The 19,972-nt window shown below is 48.8% G+C and overlaps 2 protein-coding genes across 2 annotated transcripts; one reads left to right on the forward strand and one right to left on the reverse strand.

Annotated features, from left to right (window-relative positions):
• Positions 1-4,111: 4,111 nt before the first annotated feature.
• Positions 4,112-8,732, reverse strand: LOC129462924 (uncharacterized). Its single transcript, XM_055243412.2, has 5 exons — positions 8,631-8,732; positions 6,673-6,757; positions 5,802-6,023; positions 5,007-5,121; positions 4,112-4,617 (listed from the first exon to the last, which is right to left on the reverse strand). Exons 1-5 carry the CDS (start codon positions 8,730-8,732, stop codon positions 4,527-4,529), a joined length of 615 nt encoding a protein of 204 aa, XP_055099387.1. The 3' UTR covers positions 4,112-4,526.
• Positions 8,733-10,761: 2,029 nt separating this feature from the next.
• LOC129462925 (putative TBC1 domain family member 29) lies at positions 10,762-15,899 on the forward strand. The gene is made up of 6 exons (XM_055243413.2): positions 10,762-10,873; positions 10,952-11,220; positions 11,837-11,902; positions 12,345-12,444; positions 14,909-14,957; positions 15,240-15,899. The coding sequence occupies exons 1-6, from the start codon at positions 10,762-10,764 to the stop codon at positions 15,463-15,465; spliced, it is 822 nt and encodes a 273-aa protein (XP_055099388.1). The 3' UTR covers positions 15,466-15,899.
• Positions 15,900-19,972: the final 4,073 nt, after the last annotated feature.

Genomic DNA, 19,972 nt, shown 5'->3' on the forward strand with positions numbered 1-19,972 from the left:
GCATTGGCTCTGAAAAAGGGGAGAGAATATTTTTGTATTGTCCCACCTTCTGTTGCAAATGCTTCATAATTCATTTTATTGTTTTTAAATTTAAAACATATGTTATAACTAATAAGCAAATTCAGTAAAGTTCCAGAATATGAAATTAACATACAAAAATCAGTAGCATTTCTATACACTAATAGCAAACCATCTGAAAAAGAAATTAAGAAAACAATTCCATCCACATAGCTACAAAAAATATATATATACTTAGAAAGAAATTTAGCCAAGGAGGCAAAAGACTTGTATGCTGAAAAATATAAAATATTGATGAAAGGAATTAAAAAAGACACAAATAAATAGAATAATATTCATGTTCATAGATTGGAAGAATTAATATTGTTAAAATGTCCATGTTACCCAAAGTGATCTGCAGATTCAGTGCAATCCCTATCAAAACTCCAATGACATTTTTCACAGAAATAGAAAAAACAATTTGTATGAAACTACAAAGGCCCCTGAATAGCCAAAGGGATCTTGAATGAGAAGAACAAACCTAGAGGCATCACATTATCTAACTTCAAAATATACTACAAAGCTATAGTAATCAAATCAGCTGGTACAAATACAGACACATAGACCAATGTAAGAGAATAGGCAGTTCAAAAATAAACTCACACATTTATAGTCGATCGATTTTCTACAGAAGTGTCAGGGGTTGGCCAGGGCTGCAGTCTTATCTGAAGGGTCAAGTGGAGGAGGATTTGCTTCTAAGCTCGCTCAGTGGTTGTTGGCATGATTCAATTCCCTTTGGGCTATTGGAAGAGAGCCTCAATTTTTTACTGTTTACCTGTGACTTCCCTCAGTTCATTGCCCTTCAGTCCTTAAAGGAAAATTGGATGGCACAGTATAGTACCCATGACAATACACTCTTTTTTTTGTTTGTTTTTTTGCTTGATCCGCTGCTTTGTATGCTTTCTGAGAATAGCTCCTCCAGGATTCTGATAGACCTCTTTTCTTGGATGAAACTCAGTAGAGTAAGGTTAGTGAGATAAACTACAACACCTGATGCTGCAGTTGGCCTTCGAACTGCAACTGATACTCATCTTCTTCCTCCACCATCATCCATTTCGTATTCTCCTCACCCTTGGCTGGCTCTTCTGTTGGTCTCAGTGGCTTTTCTGGTGGTGTGACAAAGACCTTCATCCTTGAGGGGTCTGAAAGGCCTCTATGCCTTTCTGATGTTTCTGTGATTTTTATAATCAAAATTGTATCAAGGAGTACTGAGGAGGCAGCAGCCCTATTTGCTCCTGATGATCAGGGTCAATGACCCTTTCTAAGATGGTGAGATCTTTGCTTGCTGGTTTCTTGGCAAAAGGAGCCCAAAGTTGCCAGGCACCATCTGTAGTTTATAGTTCAATAGGACTTGCTGTGCCCCTAGTGGAAGTGTTTCCCTTTTGGAAACCAGGCCTTTTAAACTATTTATAGAGTTCAGATGTGGAACAAAAGCATAAGTGTCCCCAAGTGAGTCAAGGGGAGAAATAATAACTTGGCCACTGCTGCTTCAAATCCTTGATTCCCAGATCCATGTATTGTTCCTACTGGGGAGACAATGAAGATGTTTGATTTAAAGTATATACTTCATCATAGAGGATCATATCTCAAAGCTGGTGCTTTGATTATGCTTTCAACAGGCCATTTCAAGGTTCTATCAGCTGGCAGCTTCTGGATGGTTTGGTAGGTAATGTGATCAGTTGGTCCTGTGATCAGGGGCCTAATATCATACCTGCTTTACTATAAAATGGGTTACCTGGTCTGGTGCAATGTTATGTGGGATCCTGTATCAGTGGATTTGAACTCCATAAGTCCTCAGATGGTGATGCAGGAAAAACAATTGCATATCCAAATAAGTATTGATTCCTAGCATAATGGATCTGTACTCCTTCAGTAGAAGTAGGTCCAATGCAGTCAACTTGATACCTTATGTGCCAGTGGGTCTGCTTGCGAGATGGTGTCATCTTGGAGGCTCGACATTGGCCTCTGGTCTCTGTTGCTTGCCAGGTTGGACATTCAACCAAGGCAATATCCAGATCAATCTATATAAATAGGAGACCATGCTGTTGGGCCTATGAATTATCTCCATCCTTGTTACCATAGCCATTTCAGTCATGTGGCCACTATGCCAGCACTGGGGTGGCCAGTGTTAGAGGCCAGATGCTGTCAACTGGCTGAGTCTTTTTCTCTATTTGGTTATGTAGTACCTTGCTAGTGGGAGTTAACATGTGCATCAAAGATCTTCACACTTTGTGCCCACCCCACTTATTCATTCACATGCCTCTACTCCTAGTCCTCTTTGTACCTGATCTACCCATCTTTCTTCTCACCTGTCAGACTCTGTCAAGCCACTACCTATGAGTTCATATATATTCTAGTCGTAAGCCACTTCTTTTTCCACACAAGGAAGATGACCATCCAGAATTCTTCCCATGGGGAGGATTTTTTTCTCACCACTGTTTTTCAGGATGCTCTTCAAATAAGCTGTATTGTAGCTATCATCCTTCTGTTTACCTACACACATGTACAGACCTTCATATCCATGAACCAAGCTCAGGCTTTTTCCTCCCCTCTAAGCTGGTCCTACGGGATCATATGGGGTCATATGGCTATAGATGTACACTTAGGAATGTCATTAGTACAACAGTGATGGATGATGTGGAGTTTTGACCTTCTGATCATGTAGCTTCAGGGTATATCCATTGCCATCTTATTGTGAGTTGTTGCTAGGCACACTTGACCTTATGACTTGGTGGATATGACAGAATACAGCTGGTGATGGGCAGCTGTAACTGCCTGGTCACTTGGTGCCTAGCATCCAGTATATTAGAAATTGTTTCTCAAGTGGCATCTAATTCTCCGCTGCAGATGACATGGCCCTGCTTTTTAGTCTTCTTAGATCTAGAAGAGTTCCTCCATTTTTCTTCCTCCTTTCTTACAATCTTTATATGTATATATATATATATATATTTGAGATGGAGTCTTGCTCTGTTGTCCAGGCTGGAGTACAGTGGTGCAATCTCACCTCACTGAAACTTCTTCTGCCTCAGCTTCCCAAGTAGCTGGGATTACAGGTGCCCACCACCACACCTGTTTAATTTTTAATTTTTAATTTTTTGTTAGTTGAGACAGGGTTTCACCATGTTTGCCAGGCTAGTCTTGAACTCCTGGCCTCAAGCGATTTGCCCACCTCAGCCTCTCAAAGTGCTGGGATTACAGGGGTGAGACACTGTGCCCCCTCACAATCTTAATATTTTTAAAGAGTAGAAGACAATCATTTGGGTTTGTCTGATGTTACCTTATGATGCGATTTCAGTTGTATTGTTGCCGGGATTACAAGAGAAATGAGATTGTAATCTTCTTAGTGCATCATATTAGGAAGTACATGATATCAATTTATGCCATTGCTATTGGTAATGTTAACTATGATTACTTGGTTAGAAATCGATGTCTGAGGCCGGGCGCGGTGGCTCACGCTTGTAATCCCAGCACTTTGGGAGGCCGAGGCGGGCGGATCACGAGGTCAGGAGATCGAGACCACGGTGAAACTGCATCTCTACTAAAAATACAAAAAAAATTAGCCGGGCGTGGTGGCGGGCGCCTGTAGTCCCAGCTACTTGGAGAGACTGAGGCAGGAGAATGGCGTGAACCCAGGAGGCCGAGCTTGCAGTGAGCTGAGATTGCGCCACTGCACTCCAGCCTGGGCAACAGAGTGAGACTCCGTCTCAAAAAAAAAAAAAAAAAAAGCACTCAGTAGGAGTAAGCCTCAACAATGTAAGTAATTGCTATTAACAGCTTGATTCATCATAAATATGCACTACAGAATACTCTGCTTAATGGTGTCCATTCAAGTAGTGAATTATCCTAGAGTATGCATATTATGATTTGAGTTATAACATATTCGTAGTTTCAGTGTTCCAGAACTGTGTCTCTGTTGTAAAGTGGTTAACTCTGTGGTAGTCCGCCCCATCTCCCCCAATTTCCCTCCATTTCACCTCTTCCTAATCTTTGCCTATGATTCCTCTTAACCAGTGATTTTGATTTGCCAGAAAAACAAAACCAAACTCAATACTGGTTTACCTTTTAAAAGAGCATCTTTATTATTTCCCCAGGCCGATCACAGTCCTGAACAAAAGCAGCCGATATACATTTGTCGGTCTGGTGGCTTTGGTACCATGACTGCCTACAGCAGGCCGATGATAGCCACTCGGTTGTCACCAAACACAGTGTGAGGGAAGGGGGAGAGGACAGGGGGATCTCTCGGAGCAAACAATCACAAACACACTGTGAAATCGAAAATAAATTACAAAAACTAAATAGTATAAATAAATTAAAATTTAAGTTAAGGAGAGTCCCACAGTGTGGCTGTTTGGCAACAACCAGTCCATAGAAGAGGTAGCTGTGGAGGTCACAGGGATGTTCCCAAGGCTCAGGCTCCTACTCCCCACTGGGCCCACCGAGGTCACTGGGCCTCGAAGCTTCTGGACCGGTCAGGCACTCAGCTCCAGGTCACTGATGTATTTCTGGACCCACTCCTCACTGGGGTCAGCACAGACCTGCCGGCCTCTCTTGGTTACGAAGCTGTGGAGAAGGGAGGAAGGGTTAAGCACTGGGGAATCCAGCAGGGGAATCCTGGGCCCACCATGGCCCCACCATCCCACTGTCTGTGCTGGGCAGCTCAGGGCCTGCTCCTCTCTCAGGGGCCCCCTGCCTATCTCCGTCTAGAGAGCTTCTCTCAGGGACTCGGGGGAGTGGCCCTGCTGCCTCCTTCTTCCTGTCCCTTTCCTCTGGGCTGGTGCAACCCTTCCTGACTCTGTAACACCTGCCCCACTCCAGCCCCAAGTCAGGTCACACCTCAGAGCCGTGGCTCTGGAAGACTGAGCCTTTCCAGGATGGCCTTCTGGCCTGTCTCTGCCCCCACCCCAACCCTCCCTACCTCCCTAGAGGTGGGCAGGAAGACTGGCACTTACATGACACTGGGCTTGGAGCACTGGCTGCTGGTCTCAAAGTAGTCAGCTGTGAAATTGTGTGGAATCTGCCGGGAGATGTAGCTGAAGCAGCAGGCGGTCGGCGTGTCGGCAGCAACTGCGGAGAAAGGCAGAGAATGAGCCTGAGTCACAGCTCAGAAGAAAAGGCCAGTCAGCTTCTGATCCCCGAGCAGGTGAGGAAGGCAGGCTTGCTCAGACCAAGTGACTGGGAGGCATTTGGGCGTTTTTGCCGAGAAATGTCTCTTTGTTTCTGTCTATATCCTTCTTTCTCCTTGACTCTACATGGTGGGTTCTCTGTTTCTCTGTGTGATCCAGATACCTGGACGGACTGTTCTCTTATCTCAGCTCTCTTCAGGGAATTTTGTCTGGTTCAAGAAGTCATACCCCAGCCTAAGAGAAGTCTTGGACATCTCTCATAAGACATCCAAGGGACAGACCTAGGGTGAGCTGGAGAGTGAACAACAGATCCCACTGGGAAGTAACCAGCCCTGGATTCTGCCTCTTGCAAACTGATTTGTTCTGAACCCTGTTTTTCTATCTGTACAAGGGACTGTAACTCCCCTGCCCCTACCTAGCTTCTCATACCTGGAGACTAGGAGGGCTAAGACCCCTTCTAGAGATAAAAATAAAAGTCTTGAAGAGAAAGACCAAGATGTTTGTCAGCCCTTTAAGAAGTTCTCTTTTTTCTCTTGGGGGCTCCCAGGCCACAAGAAAAGACTGATGTGGTCTAACCATGGCCAGAGAGTGGTGATACCCACAATGACAACTCGGACTCACGTGGTACAGAGAAGACCTGGTTGCAGAGAGCCACAGTGCAGAGGAGGACAGCAAGGGCAGCAGTGGAGACCTGAATGATTCTGAGCAGGTGATGCAATCTGGGCTCGAGTGTCGGCAGAGCCAAGAAGGGACTGACCACTCTGTGCTGCCTGTGTCCTTCTGAAGTCTGAAGCCATCTTTCCTTCTCTTTATAGGCAGCCCTGGAGGATGGGGAAATGGAATCTGGGGGTGAGGAGGGAAATTGTTAAGCATAGTGATGCTGTCATGCTGAGTGTTGCACAACTCAGGGTCCCTGCTGACCACGGGGGCTCAGGATAGCCAAGAATAGCATCTCTGAGCTATTCTAGCTTCATGGGGAAATGGTTTCATCTCTAGCTTCATGGGGAAATGGTTTCTCCTGTGAGTGTGAAGAGGCGTGTGTGTCGACCCAAGGCTGTTCTTAGCTGATCCCTTCTCATAAGAACTGGTCTATGCGGCTGGGGCAGGATGGTTCATGCCTGTAATCCCAGCACTTTGGGAGGCCGAGGTGGCAGATCACCTGAGGTCAGGAGTTCAAGACCAACCTGACCAAGATGGAAAAACCCACTCTACTAAAAATACAAAATTAGCCGGGCATTGTGGCACATGCCTGTAATCCCAGCTACTCGGGAGGCTGAGGCAGGAGAATTGCTTGAACCCAGGAGACGGAGGTTGTGGTGAGCCGAGATCATGCCATTGCACTCCAGCCTGGACAACAAGAGTGAAACTCCGTCCCCCCACCAAAAAATAAAATAAAATAAAAAAATAAAAATAAAAAACTGGTCCTTGCATGAACTCTCCAGCCCCATTCCTTTCCACAGAGCTGCAGTTCTGCTTCCTCAGCCGCTCTAACCACAGGGATAGGGTCGACGATGGGCTGCTGCTGTGGAGGGCTGGACAACACCCACTGCTCTCAGAGGAAAGGAACTCAATGAAAGCTGGAGGAATAGAAAGCATGAGGTCACGTTTCAGTCATTTATTTATTAGTCACGGAGTGAGTAGGGCGCTGTGTTAAATGCTAGTTGTGGATGATAAAAATGCTTTAGAAGTGGGTGTCAGTATGTCAGGTGCCTAGAAATATTTGTAGCCATTAACCTAGAAAAAACATTTCTAGGAAAGAGTTCTGTGGAAGCAACCCAAATATGGAGCCATCTTCAAACATAAAGATACCTGACCCAGCATCATTTATAACTCTAAAACAAGCAAAGCTAAATTTTTCTCTATCAAGGAATGAGAAATTATGATATATCCACTAGATCATTTATTATTAAGTCCCTAAAATCAATGAAGTAGCATAAATATGCTTATAACATCAGTGGTTAAAAAAAAAGCAAGATACAACATTATACAAATTCTACAAAATTTGAAGAATTGTACAAATATATATATATATATTCCATGCCAACCCTAGGCATGGAAAAAATAAAAATGCTTGGAAATATATGCTTTAAAGAATGAATAGTGCTTATATTTGTGTAATAGGTCCATGGGTGATTTATTTTTTTTTATTTTTCTGAATTTTTCTCATTTTATTTAGTGAGATTTTATTATCTTCTTGGTCAGCCCACAAATTTATGAACTAATTTTGTTTTAATTTAATTTTTTTAATTTAACTTAGAACATCACTGGTTGAAAAGTGGGTTGTGGTCAGTTGTTTAATCTGAAAGAAATTATTATTTATTTATTTATTTATTTTGAGACGGAGTCTTGCTCTGTCGCCCAGGCTGGAGTGCAGTGGCGCAGTCTCGGCTCACTGCAAGCTCCGCCTCCCGGGTTCACGCCATTCTCCTGCCTCAGCCTCTCCGAGTAGCTGGGACTACAGGCACCCGCCAGCACACCCGGCTAATTTTTTGTATTTTTAGTAGAGACGGGGTTTCACCGTGGTCTCGATCTCCTGACCTCGTGATCCATCCGCCTCGGCCTCCCAAAGTGCTGGGATTACAAGCATGAGCCACCGCGCCCGGCTATCTGAAAGAAATTATTGATAAATATGCTAAAGTTTCTGTTCAGTGGCCTTTGCCAAAATGAAGTCTTGATTTTCCATTTCTTTGAACTATTTTAAGGATCCTATACTATACTTACATAAATCATGCCAACTGAAGCAGTTTTTTCCTTGTTCTTTTCAATACATAATTTCAGTGGTGTGGAAGGGTCTCTATCTTCTCTGCCAGATCCATATGCTTTTTAAAAATTTTCCATACTTTATTATTTTATTCTATCACAGTCAATCAGCATACCTCATTTTATAATGAGAAATAGATTTAGTTGGTTTTAATGATCTTTGTTTCTGAGATGCCCCTGGTCTCGTGGGGGCAGGTAGAGTATCTGAACAGGTAATTGTAGCATTTAGCAGAAAGCGCTAAGACTCTTAGTAGAAAAATAAATGAAAGTTCAGAACCCCATGAGGGGAAGAAGTGACCTTCCACCAGAGGGTTGGGGAAGGGTTCATGGAAGGGATGGAACTTTAGTTGTGTCTGCATAACTACCCGGGATTTAGGCATCTATATAGGGGTGGGTAGTGGAGGCCCAGCTGAGGCAGAATCCTGGGTATGCCACTGTGGGCTCAGAGGAAAGAGGGGGTGCTTCAGTGGAGCTGCAGAGCAGTGGGGGCGAATATGGATGATAAAGCTAAATTGGGACCAAACTAGGGCAGGCCTTGAAATCCCCCCAATGGCGTTAGAGTTGACACGCTTAATGCTGGAGAACAGCGGAGGACAAAAGCAAGTGCGACCATGCCTTTGGAACTCTGTCCTTCCTAAATGTCTGCAGAGTTAGGTCTTTTAATACACATGGGCTCTGTTTCCATCCCACCCCAATGATGGCTAGTGCCAGTCTTGAGGGAGGAGAAGCAGAGACAAGATCAGGGGCTATGGTAGGTTTCACCAGAGCTTTGGCATCCACGTATCTTCCCATATTGCTACCAATTCTAAATAAAGGTATCTCTGCCACTTGTTTCATTAGAAACCTACATCACAGGCAATGCCTCCTTCTTACCCCACCCTCTGCCTCCCAGCTCTCGTTGATACCCCGAATTGCATTCCCTCACTCACTTCTTAGGGGAACCCCCTCCATACTCGTGATTCCGTTTCTGAGAACTGGCTTCTGTGAGTTGCGGATGGCAAGAAAAGGAAATGGAAACTGCTGAATCAGTCAGTGTTCTGATAAGGGGCATCCTCTACCTCTGTGATTACAGCGCAGTGTGTTATGATTAGTTATCTATGTAATTTGCTCTTCAAAAATCTAGACCATGTCCTGTTGATTTTATTTTAGTTTCTTGTTCTCAAGAAATTTATAGTTTAATAAAGGCAATGTGGGAGTTTGAAAACAAACTTTTATTTCATGCTAATGATAGATTAGCAACTACACAAATTTTAGTTCACAATAAGTAATATTTATTGAGTGGTCACCATGTGCCAATTTCCATAACAGGGGTTTACATGTTTGAACTGTTACTCTTCAAAACAGCCCTATGATTTAGTTACCATTATACTTTCTCAGTAGAACAGGTGAAGAAACCAAAGTAAATAGAGGTTAAGCAATTTTCCCAAGGCCATAAAGCTGATGACTACCAGAGCAGGGATTCAAATCCAGGTAGTCTGACTCTAGGTATCACACACGACACGTCCTGTACCCCAACTTATTATATTTGATCCTCACAATAATCCTATCATGGCAGATTTTTTAGAGTGTCTTCTCAGATTGTAAACCAACTTCACACCATGTCTTGTTGGTTGATTTAAACCAAATCCTAGCACATGATGATTATAACATGATGAGCCTCCTGATCTAGTCTGTATTTCTTAACATTGTGTTCTTTTTAATAAAGATGATTTCTTGAATATATAATTCTATCTCAGTGTTTATATATTTGTAAGACTTTCTCTATCAATCGGTTGAGTTGGGAGGGTCTTAGACATTTCCTAGGTGGTAAATTGATGTTCCCAGTTGAAATGACGTGCCCAGGGTCATGCAGATGGAATTGGTCAGTTTTATATTCCACTGTCTGTGTTAGTTACCAGTGTGTCTCCAGTGATAATCGCAATGCCTGACATATAGTGAAACATAATCTCTATTTGATGAATAAATAAATCACTGATTTGACTAACAATATGTGTTATGCCTGAACTCTCACTATGCAGTCGAAATACTAATGTGAAGGGTAGGATAAGAAAGGCCATGGTGAGTGGGAGGATCAGGAAAAATAACTAATGGGTGCTAGGCTTAATACCTGGGTGATGAAATCATTAGTGCACCAAACCCCCCATGACATGAGTTTACCTATGTAGCAAATATGTAAACCGCCCCCCACACACACACACACAAAGAGAATCAGGAGAGTCAGGAGTGTGACAGGTCTCCAGAGCCAAGAAAGAATCTTTAAATAAAATGAGAATTAAAGCCAGTCACAGTGGCTCATGCCTGTAATCCCAGCACTTTGGGAGGCCGAGGCAGGTGGATCACCAGAGGCCAGGAGTTTGAGACAAGCTTGGACAACATGGTGAAACCCTGTCTCTACTAAAAATACAAAAAATTATCCAGGCATGGTGGCACATGTCTGGAGTCCCAGCTACTCGGGAGGCTGAGGCAAGAGAATCACCTGAACCCAGGAGGTTGCAGTGAGCCGAGATCACACTACGGCACTCCAGCCTAGGTGACAGAGAGAGACTCTGTCACAGAAAAAAAAAAAAAAAAGAATTGATGGTCCCAATAAAGACACAATTTGAAAGAGAAGTGTAAATTAAACTTGCATAATGAAGTTTTCAGTAACTTGGATCTAAAAGGTTATGCTTTGCTTTAAAAAGAAAGGAAAGAAAGAACAAAGAATCTTTAGGATGTCTCTGCCTCACGCAGTCAGACCCAGGGAGAGCCACCCTGGCCAGGTGATCTCGGCTTTCAGTGAAGACACCTTCCTTGTGTCACCAGCTTGTTGGGAGCCTTTAGGATGTCTCTCCTGAGGGTCCCACAGGAGCCCAGGGCTGACCCCCGGAGCCCAAGTCAGACACCTGTCATCTTCATCAGCAGAGGGCATCGCATCCTCCCCGTGGCCGCCCTCGGTATCATGGAGCCACGCCCTCCGGCTCTGATTCTGTGCAGCTGACTCTCCCCTCCCTGAGAGTCCTCCTGCCCTTCAGCTGCCCAGGCTCTAGCTTCCCTTGGTACCCACAAACGGGCCAGCCAAGCCCAGATGGCAGCATCTCCCCATCCCGTGTCCCTTGGCCCAACGCCACTTCCAGGAGACGACCACGAAGCCCAGCACCCACCCTGTTCTGGCCGCCCCCTGTCGTGGCCTCAAAGTCAGGCTTGCCCTTTTTGCACCCTGGCCCAGGAGACCTCCAGGAGAACCTCCAGCCAGGCTCCAGGGGATGTTCCCACCCCTCCTCCCCAGTGCCAAGGCCACATGGTGGGGTTACCAGATGGAAGGGTGGGAGGCCTTGGGGTTTGGGGGGCTCTGCAGCTGCCCAGCTCTTCCAGCTGATGGCTCCACAACTTGGGAGAGGGCTCTGATTTCATGATGGGCTGAGGGCTTCTCAGGGTTCCACAGCCCAAATGGTGGGACAGTCCAGGGGCTCCAAGACCATCAGGAGCATGTGGTACCCAAGTCACAACCCGAGACCATGTGGCATCTGGTGAGTTTATGGTCCCCTCGGCTCTTCCCCAGAGGCCCTGCATCCTGGGGGGCTGGAGAAGCAGCGGGGGCTGGAGCCCCACGTGGGGCTGGTGACAGGCTGGGTCCCAGCCAGGGCCTGACCTGGGATGTCGGGTTCCCCACGGGCTGGGAGTTGGGTTTCCTTTCCAGCCCTGGAGGAGACAGAGGCACAGGGATGGGGGCCCAGCTCCCTCAGAGCAGGGCTAAGAGCAGTGTGTCCACCAGGAGTTCCGAAAGGGGAAGATGTTGCGGGGAGCCTGGGACACTGGCCAGTGTTCTGCACTTGGGGAAGGATCTTCAGAGGGCCCTGGAAGAGGGAGGTTTTTAGGGCAGCCCAGGGGGCCCTGAGCACCTCTGTTCCTCCCATTAGGACAAGGAAGGTCTATGCACACAGGGTTCCTCGTTCAGCTGGCTTCTCTGGATGCTGAATGATGGGGTAAGAAGGCACAGGGAGACCCTGGCTCAGGGACCCTCCTTGCCCTGCAGTGTCCTGCTTCCCCAGGCCGGGGGTCCAACTCACCTCCAGCCCACAGGAGGCTCAGGCAGATCCCCACAGGACACACAAGCAGGACCCTCTGCCCAAGACAGCTCATCTCAGGGCAGAGGGCGGGGCTCAGGCCCAGCCTCATGGACAGACTGGGCCAGGACCAACTTGGGAGGGCTCAGGGGAGCCTCAAGTCCAGGGGCCCCTGGGGAAGCCCCTCTCTCCACTGAAATGAGTGCCCCCCATAAGAAGCTGCAAGACTTTGTCTGACTCAGCTTCCTGGAGGGGTCGGGTGACCCTCATGGGGAGGGTCACTGAAGCCCCAACGGGTTAGGTCGAGCCACCAGCCCTAGCCTGGAAGGGCCAGGTCATCCCATGCCTACTTTCCCCACAGATCTGTCTTGGGCTCACCCTGCGCCTGTGGGACATGTATTTGCTGGAAGGGGAACAGATGTTGATGCCGATAACAAGCACTGCCTTTAAGGTTCAGAGGAGTAAGTCCACGTGTGCCCAATGGGGCCTGGGGATCACTGGGGTCAAACCCCAACTAGCCTAAGGGCAGCTTCCTCACACTGTCCTCATGATCCTCTGTTCTGGCCCAGAGGGAGGTCTGGCCAGGTGGGCTGGGCAGGGCACAGTGACACCGAGCCCATCCCTCACATGACCCAGATGAAAGTCAGGAGTGTGGTGAGCACTTCTCTGCCCAGGCTGCACCCCCAGCCACAGCGTTCTGTGCACATCTGGACCCCCAGGGTGGCCACAAAAGGATCTGGCACTGCCCAGTGGGAGACTGAAGTGGCCATGGGGTGTGGGCTCTGACTTTTCCCAGGGAACTCTCCTGGCCTGATGCCCACCTTGTCCCTAGAGTGCCACATGAAGATGTCCAGGTCTGGCCTGTGGGCACGTTTTCGAGACCAGTTCTTCCATACCTGGGCCCTGGATGATGACACTGTTTTTTTTTCTTTTTTTTATACTTTAAGTTCTAGGGTACATGTGCACAACGTGCAGGTTTGTTACATATGTATACATGTGTCATGTTGGTGTGCTGCACCCATTAACTAGTCATTTGCATTAGGTATATCTCCTAATGCTATCCCTCCCCCCTCCCCCCACCCCACAACAGGCCCCAGTGTGTGATGTTCCCCACCCTGTGTCCAAGTGTTCTCATTGTTCAATTCCCACCTATGAGTGAGAACATGTGGTGTTTGGTTTTTTGTCCTTGCAATAGTTTGCTGAGAATGATGATTTCCAGCTTCATCCATGTCCCTATAAAGGACATGAACTCATCCTTTTTTATGGCTGCATAGTATTCCATGGTGTATATGTGCCACATTTTCTTTCTTTCTTTTTTTTTTTTTTTCTGAGGCAGAGTCTCGCTGTAGCCCAGGCTGGAGTGCAGTGGCGCAATCTCGGCTCACTGCAGGCTCCGCCCCCCCGGGGTTCACGCCATTATTCTGCCTCAGCCTCCCGAGTAGCTGGGACTACAGGCGCCCGCCATCTCACCCAGCTAATTTTTTTTTTTGCTTTTAGTAGAGACGGGGTTTCACCGTGTTAGCCAGGATGGTCTCGATCTCCTGACCTCGTGATCCGCCCGCCTCGGCCTCCCAAAGTGCTGGGATTACAGGCGTGAGCCACCGCGCCTGGCCTTGTGCCACATTTTCTTAATCCAGTCTATCATTGATGGACATTTGGGTTGGTTCCAAGTCTTTGCTATTGTGAATAGTGCCGCAATAAACATACGTGTGCATGTGTCTTTATAGCAGCATGATTTATAGTCCTTTGGGTATATACCCAGTAATGGGATGGCTGGGTCAAATGGTATTTCTAGTTCTAGATCCTTGAAGAATTGCCACACTGTCTTCCACAATGGTTGAACTCGTTTACAGTCCTGCCAACCGTGTAAAAGTGTTCCTATTTCTCCACATCCTCTCCAGCACCTGCCCTTTCCTGACTCTTTAATGATCGCCATTCTAACTGGTGTAAGATAGTATCTCATTGTGGTTTTGATTTGCATTTCTCTGATGGCCAGTGATGCTGGGCATTTTTTCATGTATCTTTGGCTGCATAAATGTCTTCTTTTGAGAAGTGTCCGTTCATATCCTTCGCCCACTTGTTGATGGGGTTGTTTGTTTTTTTCTTGTAAATTTGTTTGAGTTCTTGGTAGACTCTGGATATTAGCCCTTTGTCAGATGAGTAGATTGCAAAAATTTTCTCCCATTCTGTAGGTTGCCTGTTCACTCTGATGGTAGTTTCTTTTGCTGTGCAGAAGCTCTTTAGTTTAATTAGATCCCATTTGTCTATTTTGGCTTTTGTTGCCATTGCTTTTGGTGTTTTAGGCATGAAGTCCTTGCCCATGCCTATGTCCTGAATGGTATTGCCTAGGTTTTCTTCTAGGGTTTTTATGGTTTTAGGTCTAATGTTTAAGTCTTTAATCCATCTTGAATTAATTTTTGTATAAGGTGTAAGGAAGGGATCCAGTTTCAGCTTTCTACATATGGCTAGCCAGTTTTCCCAGCACCATTTATTAAAGAGGGAATCCTTTCCCCATTTCTTGTTTTTGTCAGGTTTGTCAAAGATCAGATGGTTGTAGATGTGTGGTATTATTTCTGAGGGCTCTGTTCTGTTCCATTGGTCTGTATATCTGTTTTGGTACCAGTACCATGCTGTTTTGGTTACTACAGCCTTGTAGTACAATTTGAAGTCAGGTAGCGTGATGCCTCCAGCTTTGTTCTTTTGGCTTAGGATTGTCTTGGAACCCTTTTTTGGTTCCATATGAACTTTAAAGTAGTTTTTTCCAATTCTGTGAAGAAAGTCATTGGTAGCTTGATGGGGATGGCATTGAATCTATAAATTACCTTGTGCAGTATGGCCATTTTCACGATATTGATTCTTCCTATCCATAAGCATGGAATGTCCTTCCATTTGTTTGTGGATGACACTGTTCTTAATCATCTTCGGGCCTCTATGAAGAAACTAACAAGGAAGCATGGGGACCTGCCACCCCCAGGTGGGCTCCAGTACCAGGTCCCCTCCTGAGTCACCCTGTGGGGCAGTCAATACTGGGGGAGTGCCCAGGACCCCTAACCCTACTACCTGGGTCTCCCTCTTTACCTTTTCTTCCTCCTCTTCCTCCTGGACTCTAAGAAAGTACAGGAGGCCCACCATTCCTCAGGGCAGGTACTCAGTGCATGTGTATTGGACGTGCTGTGCACGCAGGAGGGGGATGTGGGCAAGACCCTCCAACGAGCCCCCTCCCACTTTCCACGGTAGCCTGTTCTCCCCCTCACAGGGCCCTCAAGGGCACTGGAGGAGCCAAACCCATTTGTGAGAGCCTCCGCTCCTCCCTGCAAGTACTGACAGCCTCAGAGAGCAGCAGAGGCCCCTCACTCCTGCCGATTCCTCCAAGGGCGCCAGGACAACAAGCCTTGAGCCAGGGAGACAAGGGAATCAGTGTCTCATTATCTCTACCATCTCTACCATCTGGGAGAGGGGGATGTGGCAGGACAGTAGGGTAATAGTGGGGAGAGGGTCAGCAGGAAAACATGTGAACAAATGTCTCTGTGTCATAAACAAGGTTAAGGAAAAGATGCTGTGCTTTGATGTGCACATACATAAATATCCTCGTGCATTAAAGAGCAGTATTGCCTCCAGCATGTCTCACCTCCAGCCCTAAGGCAGTTTTCTCCTGTCTCAGTAGATGGAATATACAATCCGGTTTTACACTGAGACATTCCATTGCCCAGGGATGAGCAAGAGACAGATGCCTTCCTCTTATCTCAACTGCAAAGAGACCTTCCTCTTTTACTAATCCTCCTCAGCACAGACCTTTTACAGGTGCCGGGCTAGGGGAGGGTTAGGTCTTTCCCTCCCACGAGGCCATATTTCAGACTGCCACATGGGGAGAAACCTTGGACAATTCCCGGCTTTCCTAGGCAGAGGTCCCTGCAGCCTTCCGCAGTGTTTTGTGTCCCTGGGTACTTGAGATTAGGGAGTGGTGATGAGTTTTAACAAGCATGCTGCCTTCAAGCATTTGTTTAACAAAGCACATCCTGTATAGTCCTAAAGCCATTAAACCTTGAGTCGACACAGCACATGTTTCTGCAAGCACAGGGTTAGGGGTAGGGTTACAGATTAACAGCATCTCAAGGCAGAAGAGTTTTTCTTAGTACAGAACAAAATGGAGTTTCTTATGTCTACTTCTTTCTATATAGACACAGTAATAGTCTGATCTCTCTTTCTTTTCCCCACACTGACCCCCACCCCAAAGAGGGGCAAAGGGGACCCTGGAATCTTGGACAAAAACCTCAGTGTTCAGGTGTCAGGGTGGGCCTGGAGTTCCGATCCAACCACAGACCCATCACCCTCAGAACTGAAAATGGTCCTCAAGGTCACCAAAGGCTATCAATACCCCAACCGGAGAGGGCAAAAGCCTTATCCAGGTTAAGCAGCACAAAAGTGAGAGAGCAGAGACTCGAGCCAGCTCTAACTCCCAAGCCAGGATTCACACCGACTCTCGCAGTGGAGTCTCTGAGAACTCTTCACTCTGCCCCCACCGTGTGTGCGTGCACACACACCCCTTTCTCATTGGCTCACTGACCCCGCCAAGTTCCCCATACCAGGAGATGTCAGGGCGGGATTATACACAAGTCCAGCACTGCAGACCTGAGGATCTGCGTGGGCTGAGAAGCTGCAGGAAGTTGCTGACCAACGCGCCAAACTGCTCAGCCAACTCCATAGATCACGCCTCTGCCGCGTGCACAGGTCTCAGGGTCTGGGGGTGAAGAGGGAGATGACGACATAGTTTCTGACCTTAGAAGAACTTTTCATTTGACCCTGGAGGGAAAACTAACACTGGAAAATACAGAACCTGGCTAGAAACCCTGGGATGCTGGGCTTGCCTGCCACGCCCACACCATAGGAGGCAGCTGGGGTAGGCACTACCCTGCTGAGCCTCAGCAGTAGAGGAGGGGGCTGCCCTCCTGGCCTTGATCCCTGAAAGGGTCCTAGCGGAGGGAGGCACCAGCAGGACCTTAGAGGATCTGAGTTGACAGAGGAGGAGGAGGCGTTTCCTCTGCACCAATGATGCACACCTGCCCCAAGGTGGCCAAGAGCCAGGCCCACTAAGCCTGGTGAGCACAGAGAAGCCCGGTGGGCATCCTCCAGGCAGAGGATTCCTCCCCGCACCCTGCCTCCTTCCTCCCTCCTTCGTCCTGCCCATGTCAAGCATGAGGCAGGAGAACACGGCATACCTGAGGCGGCCGGGAAACACCATTGGCCAATGCCACGCCTTGGCTTGCAGTGATTCTCCAACCAGACAGATCATCAGAGTCCCCAAGAAGATTCGCAGCCCTGCTCCAACTCCCGCATCAGCACCGCTCAGGACAAGCCTGCTGGTGGGGCTGTTTAACAAGCTCCCCAGCCAACTCAGGCTGGGAAGGCAGGAGGCAGCTTAGGGGGCTGAGGAGGGGGGCAGAGAAGCTGAGGGGAGAGAAGGGGCTGCTGCAGGGCCCCCAGCCCCGAGGGGACCAGCCAGAGCCACAGGCTTCAGGACAGGAGGAAGGAAAATTAGAGCCCCACTGAGCCAGGACAGAGCAGCCTGGAATCGGGGCAAGCAGGGGCGAAACCTTGGGCAGGACGTTCAGCCTCTCTGAGCCTCAGTTTCCTTCTCTGGGAAATGGGAATAACAGCCCTGCCTCACAGGCATATTAGGGGATTAGAGTCCAAATAAATAAAGCACCTGGCAAAGGCTGGTGGCTAGCGTTATGTTTATGAGCAGGTGTTTATAAAGCACCTACTATGTGCCTGGCGCTGTTCTGGGCACTCAGACTCAAAGAACAAGACAGAGAAGCCCTGGAGACATAGTCTTCTGGGGGAGAAGGTGGTAAAGACAATCCCAATACACTAAAGTCAGGCCACGATGGGGTACTGGGGCCCTGCAGAGAGACAGAGGGAGCAGGGTTCCTGGGGGAGAACGAATGTCCAGGCCCAGGCTCTGCTCCTGTGATGGCTTCCGGGATCTGGGGAAATCTGTGAGTGCCAGGCCCACCTTTGGGGGTCCTCTCCCCTCCTGCATGTTTGACGCCCACTTCTGAAGGTGGGGCTGTCATAGCCCTTCACAATCCAACCACAGATCTGCAGCTTCTGCCTTGATGATGGGGTGCACCATTCTGTGCAGTGGGCAGGGTGGATGTGGACGAACTGTGAGTCCCTCCATGAGTTCCATAGCTGGGTCCCCAATCCAGCCCAGGCACACGTCCCCAGCATCCTGGGCCCACTTGGGGTCCTTGGACAAAGTCACTCAAGTCTCCCCACCAGCCCCTGGCAGCCACTGCCTCTACTGGCTCAGCTCTCTGGGCACACCAGGGGCTCCCCCATTCTGGCCTCCTGAGCCTCCCACCCACTCACTTTGTGGAGAAGGGCTTCTTCCCCAGCAGAGGGGCACAGTCTGGGGCTGTCTCTGGTTCTTCCCACACTCTGACCCCTCCTCACTCGGGCCATCAGTAATTGTGGACCCCAGTCTCTACAGGAGGGAGGGATAGCCCTGCCTGGAGCCTGAGGTGAGGGAGGAGGGGGGCTTGGCTCCTCTTCCCAGCATGGAAGTGGGGCCCACTCACCTCCCGTGCCCGTCTCCACTACTGACCCCTCAGGCTCTGGGACAAGGGCTGAGTCACTGCTCCTTGGAGCCTCAGTGTCCCCATCCACACAACAAGGCGCCTTCCCCCAGACCTTCCCTGCTTCCGGGGTCTATTCAGACAAATGAAGTCACCCTCCAGAATGAGCCATCTGCAGCCCAAGGCTGGTTCTTCTGGTTGTGGCAGGATGTGTGGTGGGGGCCTGGTGCAAACAGTGCCTCCCTCCTGCCCTCCATGGCACCACCTTTGCTGCCAGACAACAGGGAGACGTCAGCCTCTGACGGAGCAGAGCCTGCCCTTGTTTTGAGTCGTGCAGATGCCGCTGCCGGTGCAAGTCCCCGACTCCAGGCAGCCATCTCCCCTGCAGAGAGAAACACTCTCCCAGGATGTCATAGCTCTGAGGTCCAGGGAGGGCCTGTGACCAGCCCAAAGTCACCCATACCCCAGTGGTCAGTACCCATCCCCATCCCTGGCCTCTGCCAGTCCCAAACCCCCACCAACCCAGGCTCAGAGGGCTCTGGTCACTCCCATTTTCCTTGGGCCTGGGCACCACCCCCAGCTTCCAGGCACCAGGAGAGAGAGGGTGTTTGGGGGCCCTGGTCTGATTCTGCAGCAGCAGAGACACCACAGTTCCAGCAGTGATGAGGTGGAGGCACCCTCCTCCCACTAACCCCCTGCTTGAAGAAAACCAGGAAAGCAGGCCAACCCGCCTGGCAGTTTCCAGATTTACTAGAAGGAAGATTTCCAGGTGTCAGGCTCACCTCCCACAGACTGCTCCCCACAGCCACGTTTGCTGCCACCAGCAAGAGCTGGGGCTGGTGCTCAGAGGGTGCCGGGAGTGGCTGGAGCAGGACTGTTCCTTCTCATTTTCCTAAGAGGCAGTTTCTACCCTCCCTCATGCCACCCCTGTCCCTAGTGGGGAACCAAAGAGGATCCAGACCGCCAGGGAGAGTGGCACTGCTCCCTGGGCACAGCCACCCTATCTGCAGTGCCCCCCACTCCGCCCTGTCCGCATCCTGAGCAACAGCTGACCATGTGAGGAAATATCCCTGAGAGAGGCCCCATCCTTTCTCCCATACCTGCCTGGGGTCCGTAGCCTTCCCTGAAAACACCAGCCTCCCGCTCACATTCCCAGGGCGGAGGCAATGGGAGCCCCTCTTCGGGATTTTCTGAGACTCACACAGGAGTCGGGGCCCCAACCACCCAGCCTACCTTCCCCACCCACCCTCCCTTTGTGCGTATCCCAGCCCTTGATCACCTTGTGCCCCATCTAGGGGGAGGGCACAGCCCACAGGATGGGAGGAGCAACTGATTGAGTGAGTCATCTCTGAGGATTCAGGCTCCCACACCTGAGATCTTCCCATCCATTTATGGATGGGAAAGCAAGGCT

The sequence above is a fragment of the Symphalangus syndactylus genome, chromosome 14 (assembly GCF_028878055.3).
Source record: "Symphalangus syndactylus isolate Jambi chromosome 14, NHGRI_mSymSyn1-v2.1_pri, whole genome shotgun sequence".
Lineage (NCBI taxonomy): Eukaryota > Metazoa > Chordata > Mammalia > Primates > Hylobatidae > Symphalangus > Symphalangus syndactylus.

Excerpts from the sequence above, each read along its gene's own strand:
- LOC129462925 (XM_055243413.2), top strand. The coding sequence starts at position 10,762 with ATGTCTCTCCTGAGGGTCCCACAGGAGCCCAGGGCTGACCCCCGGAGC. Across the intron at positions 11,221-11,836 it reads CCCAGTGCCAAGGCCACATG|GACAAGGAAGGTCTATGCAC; the intron begins GTGGGGTTACCA and ends TCCTCCCATTAG. Across the intron at positions 11,903-12,344 it reads TCTGGATGCTGAATGATGGG|ATCTGTCTTGGGCTCACCCT; the intron begins GTAAGAAGGCAC and ends CTTTCCCCACAG.
- LOC129462924 (XM_055243412.2), bottom strand. The coding sequence starts at position 8,732 with ATGGGAAGATACGTGGATGCCAAAGCTCTGGTGAAACCTACCATAGCC. Across the intron at positions 6,024-6,672 it reads TCGTCGACCCTATCCCTGTG|ATTCCATTTCCCCATCCTCC; the intron begins GTTAGAGCGGCT and ends CCTCACCCCCAG. Across the intron at positions 5,122-5,801 it reads CCAGGTCTTCTCTGTACCAC|TTGCTGCCGACACGCCGACC; the intron begins GTGAGTCCGAGT and ends CTTTCTCCGCAG.